The 11177-nt window shown below is 37.5% G+C and overlaps 1 protein-coding gene across 1 annotated transcript; it reads left to right on the forward strand.

Annotated features, from left to right (window-relative positions):
• Positions 1-327: 327 nt before the first annotated feature.
• Positions 328-11075, forward strand: LOC100186301 (eukaryotic translation initiation factor 4 gamma 1; the record flags this gene model as incomplete). Its single annotated transcript, XM_026839196.1, is given in 14 exon segments — positions 328-395; positions 1840-1929; positions 2453-2599; positions 4272-4379; positions 4603-4662; positions 5167-5238; positions 5621-6397; positions 6618-6747; positions 7324-7451; positions 8116-8226; positions 9010-9216; positions 9455-9592; positions 10071-10283; positions 10776-11075. Coding segments are annotated over 14 exon segments (2534 nt in total), but the record flags the coding sequence as incomplete, so codon positions are not given.
• Positions 11076-11177: the final 102 nt, after the last annotated feature.

An 11177-nucleotide genomic window follows, 5' to 3' on the forward strand; every position in this document is an offset into this window, starting at 1 on the left:
ATATGCTTACAGCACAGTATGTACAGGTTAAACAGAATATCATCTATCTAACTTGAGTGGTCCTATGTTAAATATACTTGTAGTACGAATAAACTGCGTAAACCTGTCATAAAAGTGCAAGTGCAAGTGCTACTGTGCTTTAACAGTGTCACCGCGAATTTTCGCAAAACCTTTAAAAACTTGCCAACTTTTGGCATTACTATCCAAATAATCTGCTTTTAATAAAATGTTTTATATCAGCTTTATTAAAATTTTTAGTAAATTGTTTTTTATTAATAATATTCCTGATAATTTTTAACAAACGTATATACATGTTACAACCTACAGAACCAGCTGGATATTTTCAAAGTCCAATGCAAACCGTGCCAGGATATTATGGAGATACTTCTCATATGGTGAGTACATAATACAAGACGCATATGTGTACGAAGGCTAAGTTTTGAGAGGCCAAGGTACTTGTAAGTTTCAAAGGTTAAAGTTTATTCGCAGCGATATTAAAGTTATTTGCTGGTTTTCACGTTTATTAGCATTTAAACTATGACATTTAATTTAAATTGAATTTAAATTGTGACAACAACTAAAGTTATTTGCTGGTTGTCACCTTTATTAACTTTTATTTGGGAAATAGGCTGATCATTTCACTATCACTACTGTATATGGTTTATTTTAGGACCTGTTTGTGAGATATTACTTCGTATCCCATCCATTATGTTGGATATTAATGGGTCTTGGGGTGTAGGGATGCACATTACAGAATAATTAGGTATGCTAGAATACCAAAACCTTTTATTTAAATATTAAAGGCTTCGAATCTCACGGATTCAAATTCTGTGATGTGCTTCCCTATATGGGTGCCATGGTGTGAGGGCATGGTAAAACAACATTGAATGTGGTTTGTGTTTTTAAGCTGTTTAGCGTGTTGGACCTTAATGCATTAATATAGTTCGCTTGAATTGGGAGTTATTTCAACTGTGTTCTTATTAGTTAAGTTGTGTTATTCAATTTTTGTTGTTTTGTTTAATGCTATGGCAAAATTTACGCAGAATTTGTTTGAAAGAAAAAAAACTAAAGTTGTTCCAAGGTGTAAAGGGAGTAGTGATATAATAGTTGTGTATATGTTTTGGTTTCACCACGAATAATATTCAATATGTCTACCACGGCACTGGTAGTGAAAATTCCCACAATATCTTGACGTTACATACTTTTGTCGGTCGCCTAAAGTTTGAAGTATTTATGTAGCAATTATCGAGTGTTATTTGCTTTCCTATATCAGTTTAATAACTGTGTAATTGAGTGTTCTTGGTAATTTAATTATTAGTTTGCCTTTAATTAAAGATTGTTTGATATCTGGCTCTAGTTAGGAATTAAATATAAAGTTCAAAATGTTTATTTTTACTTGAATTCCTAAAAATGGATAAACAGAAGATACAACTCATGGTTAAGTTTATTGATTTCCCAAATTTTTTTATATATGTTGCCTAATATTCATTTAACATTGGCTTCGCTGTAAAGTAAATCTGTTCAAATAGCTTTGGTTCAATGTAAATTTCTTTATGGCTCACTAGTTACACTCCGTAGTGGCCAATGAACAATAGTCTAGCCACAAGTTTTGTATACATAATGTTTAAAGTCTACAGTTTGGGGGCCACTGGTATAATCCAGTAACATACAAAAGCGAGTCCAACTCTATTTTGTTTTATTTCTTACGGGGGAACAAAATCAAATATGCTGCATGATAATTATTACTTATTTTCCCGTTTTTTACCAAAAAAGGGTGGGGCCCTGCCCCCCTTTACACCCCCCTGAATACGCCTTACCTAATTTTCCAATTCCTTTCAGCAATACCACCAACCACAGCAAACACAACCGATAGTAATTCCAACCCAGCAAACACCACAACAAGCCCCACAGCACCAACAACAAGTTAATGTAAGTTAACAGTTGTTCGGATATTTATTATTTATTTGTGTTGTTTATTTTATAAATCCTACAGTGATACGCGCTATGGGACTTTGGGTTTAGGCCCGAGTTGACCCATTACCCCAATATTTTATGTATATTATCCTTGTATGGTGGGACAACAGTCATTCTAACACGGTTGTAATGTTTCATACATCTAGTGCTCGCTTAAGAGTTACCATGTATGTAACTATGTGTGTGATAATAGAATCATATACTAGGAATTGTATACTAAACACCATTATCATCACTTAATCCTAGTAGTCTTACATAATTCTATTATTATTCTGTTAAAGCAGAAACTATTTGGTTAACAATTTATGAGATAAAACACCATTAAGGTGGCTGTACACAGTATCCGGAATGTGAATTCGCTTGCGAAGTCGTATGCAAACCCATTACCGAGTTCCGCATGCGGCAGCGAAATCCAGACAAATCAGACTTGACGAATTCCGGGTACTGTGTACAGCCACCATTATCCTCTTTATTACAGAGTGGTTCAAGCACAAGGAATCGAAGCAAAGTAATAATTAGAGACCCAAACACACTCGCTGATGTTACGAGTGATGTGTTACAACAACCAAAGAAGGAAGGAGGGGCGGCTACTGGGAGGTCGAGCGCTACTCCGACCCCACCTGGTGTAAGTGCTTGTTATTTCTATAATGTGGTGTATTGGGGGACAACTCTGGCTTAAATCCATGGATGTTGGGGTAATGGGCCAACATCCCAGGTCTCAGGTGTGCCTTACTGAAGACCTCACCCTTATAGAATGGAATCTTTATTATTGAGTGTCCATAAACTGCCTTAGTGGGGTCTAGATGGTAGCACCATGGGTGTTGGGGTAATGAACCTACATCCCAGGTCTCAGGTGTGCCTCACTGAAGACCTCACCCTTATAGAATAGAATCTCTATTACTGAGTGTTTATAAACTGCCTCAGTGGGGTCTAGATGGTAGCACCCTGGGTGTTGGGGTAATATACCTACATCCCAGGTCTCATATGTACCTACTAATAGCCCACAATAGGATAATACCCACATATGTGGTCAGCTATGTATAGAATTAAATGTCGGCCTTTAGCTAGGTTGTGTTAAATACCTTGGGAATAAAAGTCCTGAGTGTTCAACGTTCATTACATACGTCATAGGTGGTGTGGGGAGGTATATATAGACCAACGCCAATGATTAATAGATTGCAACATATTCACTCATGGATAATGATATATGCGAGGTAGATAGAGATGTCTTGAAGATTAAGTTGCCGTTTTACAGTGGTTGCTACAAGGCATAATATAAGGATAAAACATTTGGTTTAAAATTAGTTTCTTATTATTGGAATCTGTAGCACTTTTGAGTTGTCATATTTTTGTGTTTATATTGGTTAGAAATAAATTATATAAGTTTTATCTAGATGGTAAGGAGAATAAGTAGACTTGGTGAAACATCTGTTATACTATAATGAGTCTATACTCGATAATTGTAACCTTGATATTCATAAATTAAGATTTTTGTATAACATACACCGAAAACTGTTGGCATCATCAGTGCTTGGAAAAGACTGAGTAGACTTGGTGAAACAACTTCTAATATTGTTAATTAAGATTAATGTTTATACCTATTTCATGATTATCTTATTTAATAAACAATAGCCCTACTGTTATTACAATGATAATTTTAAAAGATGTACTTTACACCAATATTTTTATTCAATGCTGCTTATATTTATAACATGGGTTTAATTGCACAGTGGGTTTCTCATTACTGTATTATTTGCATATAAATATTAGTATTGTTTCCCTAATTTGCATATAACCCAAAAGCAAGTAAAGTTTCACTTTGTAGAGTTTTGTTCCTTAAGTATTGTGATGTCATAGTACCTCCTTGTTTGTTATTCAATACCTTATTGTTTGTACAATATAGCGTGGGTGTAATGTTGGGGGGACTTAGCTAATAATGGGCCAACTCTGGCATAAATATGGTGGTTGTGTTTGCGTAATGGCAACTCTGATCAAATCTCAGGTCCCATGGCGCGCCTCACTGTAGGACCTCACCCATATAGAATAGAATGTGCATATACAATGTTGGGGTAATGAGCCAACTCTGGCATAAATCCCAGGTCTCATGGCGTCCCTCACTATAGGATCTCACCCATATAGATTAGATTGTGCATATACAATGTTAGAAAAATGGGCCGAATCTGGCCTAAATTTAAGGTCCCATAACGTGCCTCACTATAAAACCTCACCCATATAGAATATAAAACAAATAACCCACAAAACATCATCACAATCTAACCCCACCAATCCCCCTACAGCAAACAGTCCAAAACAGTGACCAACAAATAGTTGCTCAGTTTGCTGCTCAAGTTGCTGCTGCTGCCACTGGAAGTCCGGGAAGGTCGCCGGCTCCTCCTGCTCACGTGGTTGGTTGATTCTATCTTCTATATCATACTTTATGATAAAGTGTAACTTCTGCAGGGATACTTTGGCAATTATAAAATGGGGCGATGTTAATAAATTTAGCGATATGTCACCTAACATAGTATCTGTAACTTTACTAAATTGATGTCAAAAATTTGGGTGACATGACACCCTAGGCACCTCTACTTTTACACCCATGTTAGTTTAACTCCGTTCTCCCCACAGCCGATGTCCACAGCCCCAGTACGAGCCACCCCCGTCCATTTTCACCCACCCTCTCCACAGGTGATTACCCTTTTTACCCCTATCTTTCCCCATACTACACAATGTATATAACTTAATTTGAATAATTCGGACAACGTAATTTAGATTTAAATATTTAAACACAACCCTGCCAATCAGCATTTAATTTGAATGTAAATTTGTACCAAATTAATATTTTATGTTAACTAGCCTTAAAATTCTTAAAAAAAGCTGCACAATGAAAAAAGTGGAAACTATACAACTAGTGTTTCCCATTTTGGCAGTTTCTACTGGCATAAATCCCAGGTCCCATGGCATGCCACACTGTATGACCATACTGATATAGAATAAGGCAGCTTAAAACAGCCATATTTTATGGGGAGATGACACTTTGACAACCATTGGTTTGATATATATGCTTGTGCAAAATCAACCATATTTTACTCAGCGACGCTTTATTGCCTCTCCAAGCTTCTAAGAATTTTGTGGCATTTTTCAATGTTTTAGCCAATTAATTGAGACTAATTCACTTCGATAATTTCACAGCAAAGAGGTGGCCAAGCCAATGTTGTTATACCAAGTGGAGTAGATACATCTCTGCCACCTCCTACTATGCCAGTAAATATCTCATGTTAATAATTCAATTTAATTTGCTGTTATGAACATTTAATTGAGTAATTGAATATTATTAGTGTAAAAGAGGTTAATATCCATTAAGTTACTGTCCGAAACATCTGCTAATCATGAGTTTAGTATCCAGACAGTAACTTGGTTCATGATCAGTTTAAAGGAGTTACTGTCTGGATACTAAACTCCTGATCAGCAGATATTATATACATTAACTTGGTCTTTCTGTAAAAAATAGTTTAATATGGTCAATGCAATATAATTTGCCTCTGTTTACAGACAGAGACACCTAACACCAGGGTTTAATATTGTTAAAAAAGGCAACCCGAATGTTACGCCTCTGAATTTAACTTAACAATTCCTTTTCTCGCAGCCCAATATGAACGTCCCTCCCCCTGATATAACTATGCAACCAGCGACCCCCCAAACCTACGTTGCCCCTCTCACAACCCCCGCTGCCCCACGTCCAACCCCCGAGCAATCATACCAGGAGCCCCCGTCGAAAACCGCCACCCCAGAGGTGCGAACACAAATGCACAAGTCGGCGCCACCGGACGTGGTGCCACAATCCGTGCCAATTGTCACGAAACGCACAGAGCAGCCCGTGCCGGTTGCCGTCGTGCAGCCACAACAACAAACCAACAACAGCTCGACAGCTTCTGTCATTAACGACGCTTTGGAAAAAGAAGCGGAACTAAAACCGGAACCAAAAGAAGAGAAAAAGGAAGAAGGAGCTCCGGACTTGATCTCTAACACAGCTGTTGAACTGACATTAGAAAAAATAAACGACACTGATACTAGCGATGTAAATGCGAAGGAAACTTCACAAAATATTGAGGAGAAAATTCCCGAAGAAAATAAAGTTGGGGATGCCCCTGTTATAGGGAAGGATGTTGAAACTGTAAAGGAAGAAACCAAAGATGAGATTTTGGAGAAAAAGTCGATAAAAGAAGAGGAGATTGCTCCTAAAGTTGTAGAGGCTGTAGCTCCCTCTATAACAGTCACATCTGCATCACCTGTCGTGCAGAAGATGGATTTAAAATCGGAGGAAACGCCCCCGAAAGTTGTCGAATCAAACCCCAAAGTTGAAGTGGTTGAAACACCTAAGGAGAGCAAAGTGGAAGCTGAGAAGAAAGAAGAAGAAATAAAGGTGGATTGGTTGTGGTTGTTTGAGATTGATAGATGTATTAACAGTTTAAGCTTAATCCGTATATACATAGTATTTGCGGCGGTCAATTTTATACAATCTTTCCCAAAATACCATTTTCGTTTTATGAAAGAATTTTTTTCGTATAATATAGTGTATATGCAATGATGCAACTCGATTTGCAACTTATTACATAGTGGCAACTTTGACTATTTGTTTATAGAAACCACAAGAGACTGTGACCCCAGTTGTCAAAGCTCCAGTAAAAGAAGTCACGAAAAGCGATTCAAATCCTAAAACTCCTAAACCAAGTGAAGCAGACAAGAAAGATGAGAAGTTACAATATGCTGAAGGTGAGGGTTGTGGGTTTGCAATAATGTTGTTTCACTGGAAAAGAAAGCATGAGGTGTACGTGTATCAATGTGTGGATACATGTGTGTCTGGTGTGTTGGGCCAAATTATACCTCAATAGTGATCATGAGCTGCCTGTTTACCAATCTCAGCTTGTGCTGTGGGGCATAGAATGGTAAAACCTCTAGCTCAGGGGGTATGGGTTCGAGGCTTGCTGCCATCATTGTGGGTGTATGTGTCCTTACTCCTTGGGCAAGACACTTAATGGCAATTGCTCTAACCCAGTAGTCACTTATGGGTTGTTCAAATTATCAGCCATATATGACTTGTAAGTGGGCACAAGGTGTATGAAACAGAACACCCGTGTTATAACGACTGTCATTGCCCCCCATGCTAAAATAAATAACTTGCATTCATTCATAAAGGCTAAGCATTCCTTTGTAATAAGTTTGGTTCCATAAAAAAGCAGGGTATGCCTGCCCATCCTGCCACCCCAGGTTTGGCGCCTATGACTTCAATAACATTTACGACTGTTGTTGCCTTTCACACAAGGATAAATAAGTTACAATTGTCCGCAGATCAATGGAGTCCTTTAAACCAAGAAGGAAAGAAAGTTTACAATCGTTCGTTTCTACTTCAGTTCCGAAACCTTTCCCTGTCTAAACCTCAAGACCTCCCTAATATAGATGATATTGTTATGGATAGAGTAAGTAGACTTTGTGGATGTATATTACATGTGTATAGTTGTATGGTAGGTTGGGGCGAGATGGGACATCATTTGGTAGTAAACAAATAACATTCGAAAGAATTATAAAACCGTATCCTCATGACTCCCATAGAACGTTGTTTATTTATTAAAACACGATGTTTGGATATTATGTGCTAAAGATGTCCCATTTTCCCCCACAGTACTATATATATACGTTGATTATGGTTGTGTATTACTTGTGGTGGATGCAATGATGTCATTTTTTACAAAATCTGGGGTGAAATTATTCAAGTTCAGGACCGCTTGTTTATACCAGCACTTAACAACTACTCCCTAATTTTCCACCTCAAAGGACAAAGGCAAAAAGCTGTATTAAGTTGTTTATTATGCATATGCTGCTTAGTTATGGTGTAAATTGTTTGGTTTGTTGGTGTTAGTGCATAGGGTCACGTACTCACGTATTTATAATTTTTTAATAAACTCTGAGGTGACATTGTTAAAATACAGTTACACTCATAGTTGTCAAACATAGGGAACCACATTGATTAATGTGGTGAATGCAATATACTTTGGCTCTGCTTGTTTGTATACTCAATCTCACCAATCAAACAATGCTTGTACTAATTGGTGACGGTATTTATAATTCACCCCCCCCCCACAGCCGAACCCCAAGGCAGCGTCCCAACTTCCCTCGTACGACGGGATGTTCCGCGGTGATCGACAAATGCCCGACTTTACCCCCAAGTATTTGAACCAGGGGGGGCATGGAAGGGTAATTGTTTTTTTTTATAATTATGAATTACGATTATAAAGGACTTGTACCTTGGCACAGTGGTGACAGCATTCTTTGTAACCACAGATTACTGGGTTCAAGGCTCACTGTTACCACTATGGGCATTCGTGTTTCTAAACACAAAGTTACATACATGGTAACTTGTAAGCGGACACCAAGTGTATGAAACAGAACACCCGTGTTATTACTGTCGTTGTCTGCTACAAAGGAATAGGTATGCCCAATTCAGTAATATAAGGTTACAATTATGAAGTATAGACTCATTATAGCAGATGTTTCACACGGTCTAGTCAGTTTTTTTGCAAGGACTGATCATGGATCACCTGTTCCATAAAACATTATTTGTGAGCATAATGAGTTTACTACTTCAGCCTTGGCATTCCATATTTAAATATAAACACCAGTAGTTCTCATCAGTTTGATTTAATTTTAAGCATAATTTGCTACAGAATTTGTGTTAACTTATTCAACATTGTTTTTTGGTAAAAGTCGCAACTTTTCTAATAATAAGTTGAAGTATTTGGCTTAATTCCAAATTAAACCTAAGAACAGAATATGCTTTCATTAAATATACAAACTACATTATCAAATTATAAGTTTTCCTGGCCCAGTTTTTTATTAAACTTAAAAATATTCACATAGACCCCATATTTTTGTATACCACATGTAACCCCCCCTTAACCCCCTTATAAAACTATCTAACTCCCCCCATTATAAATATCTAAGTTTCCAATGTATATGTAACCCCCCTTCACCCTACAGTCGACATCCCGTGGCATGCGTGGCCCCCAAAGATCGGGGGGTTACCAACACCAACACCAGGGCCCCCCTTCCCAGCCTAAGGTCGTCATAAAGAAGGTTTCCATACAACGAGAGGACGACCCATTAGTAAGGAGCGAAAACGCTTGGAAGCCAAGCAAATTAGATTCGAAAGCGACAGATTTATCAGAAGAAGAACAACAGACTGCGGTTGGTGCTTGTTTTTATATCTGTTTGATTTTCTGTTTTTGAGTTTTTTTTTCACAGATTTTTACTGCTTTGTGTTTGTTTGTCTAACATTTTTTTAGTTCTGTGTGTTTGATTTCTTTTTTGTATAATTCTGAGAGATGTTTATTTCTGTCTATTTGTGGATTATTTTTATGTTCAAAATTTATTTATTTGCTTCATAAATTTAATTATATATTACCCTTAAACTCCCCACAAACAGGAGATTCTTCGTAACGTTCGTGCGATACTTAACAAACTGACGCCACAGAAGTTTCAACCTCTTCTACAGAAAGTACAAGCATTGGATATTAACACAGAAGTGAGGTTACGTGGGGTCATTGACCTCATATTTGAAAAGGTGAGTTCGCGACCTTATAATACAAATCTCAATATTCACCACTTAGCTGCAAAAAGTAAAATGCATCAGTATTTTCAGTTGACTTACCCAGCTTCTTATACTATTTTTGATAGGTTTAATATTCAAGTTGTTTACTAGTTTTAACATTTCTAATTTATCTTAAATAGCGTAAAACTCTCTCAAAACTCCAGGTAATGAGCCAACTCTGTGCTACTATATATAGTAAAGTGCAGTAAGGTGGGACACCTTTAGCACATAATATACAAATATCCTGATCGTGTTTTAAACAGTTAACAATGGTCTATGGGCGTTGTAAGGATACGGTTTTATAATTCTATGAATATTCTGTGTTGACTATCAAATAAAACGAAAAAATAGAAGGAAAACATAGACCTATCTTACCACAACCCTACTATATCACAATATAGAATAGAATTTTATTCAGTGGCTCCACATCTTAACCCACCATCCTCCACAGGCGATCGACGAACCAAGTTTTTGCGAACCTTACGCCAACATGTGTCGTATGATGTCACAGTTCCGTGTCAGCTCGGCACCGGGTTCGGGGTCAAACACATTCGAGTTCCGAAAGATTCTTCTCACTAGGTGTCAGCGTGAGTTTGAAAAAGATCGAACGAATGAAGAAGCGTTGAACGCGCTGAAAGTAAAGATTGAAAACGCTGAAAAACCGGTTTGTGTGTTTGATTATACTCTGCTACCATTAACCTCGACTACAGGGGAATCTTCTGGCAATTTTGACACAATCCGTGTTTCTAGTCCCAGGGATTCTTATTGTTGGCATATATGTGCCTTTAAACTTGCCGCATAACGGCAAACCCTGATAGATGTCTCGTTGTATGACATGAGACATCATCCATTTAATATCAACACGAATGAAAACAAACGCAAAACCGTTTGCCAAATGATCTTTTTTAGAGATTAACTGTGCTAAACGGTGATTAAATGCGCTTAAAATTTTAGCGTTTTGTAGTAATATGATTTGAGTAACTTTGATTAACACTTCCGCTTTGATTGACACTTCTACTTTGATTGATACTCCAATTTTGATTGACACTTCTACTTTAATTGATACTCCAATTTTGATTGACACTTCTATTTTGATTGACACTTCCACTTTGATTGACACTTCCACTTTGATTGACACTTCCACTTTAATTGACAGGAGGTGAAACAACAATTAAACGATGATCTTGAACTTGAGACAATGAAACAACGGCGTAGAATGTTGGGAAACATTCGGTTTATTGGGGAGTTGTTTAAACTTAACATGTTGACCGAGTCGATCATGCATAACTGTATCATGTCATTGTTCCGAGCTCGCGACGAAGATTCACTCGAATGTTTATGTCGGTTGCTGAATACGATCGGCAAAGGTTTGGACCATGTGAAGGGAAAGGTAGGTTGTGATCTCTATTATAGGGTGGTGGGCCTGGCTAATAGTGGATAGTTGGGTTACACTTCTGTGGTCTCCAGGTTCGTAAAACACCCATGGTCAGATAAAATCTGAATTTAATGTAAAATCAGAATAAAACACAATAAGCGTCTGACTCGTACTCGCTTTACG

This window comes from Ciona intestinalis, unplaced genomic scaffold, assembly GCF_000224145.3.
Source record: "Ciona intestinalis unplaced genomic scaffold, KH HT000169.2, whole genome shotgun sequence".
Taxonomy (NCBI): Eukaryota; Metazoa; Chordata; class Ascidiacea; order Phlebobranchia; family Cionidae; genus Ciona; species Ciona intestinalis.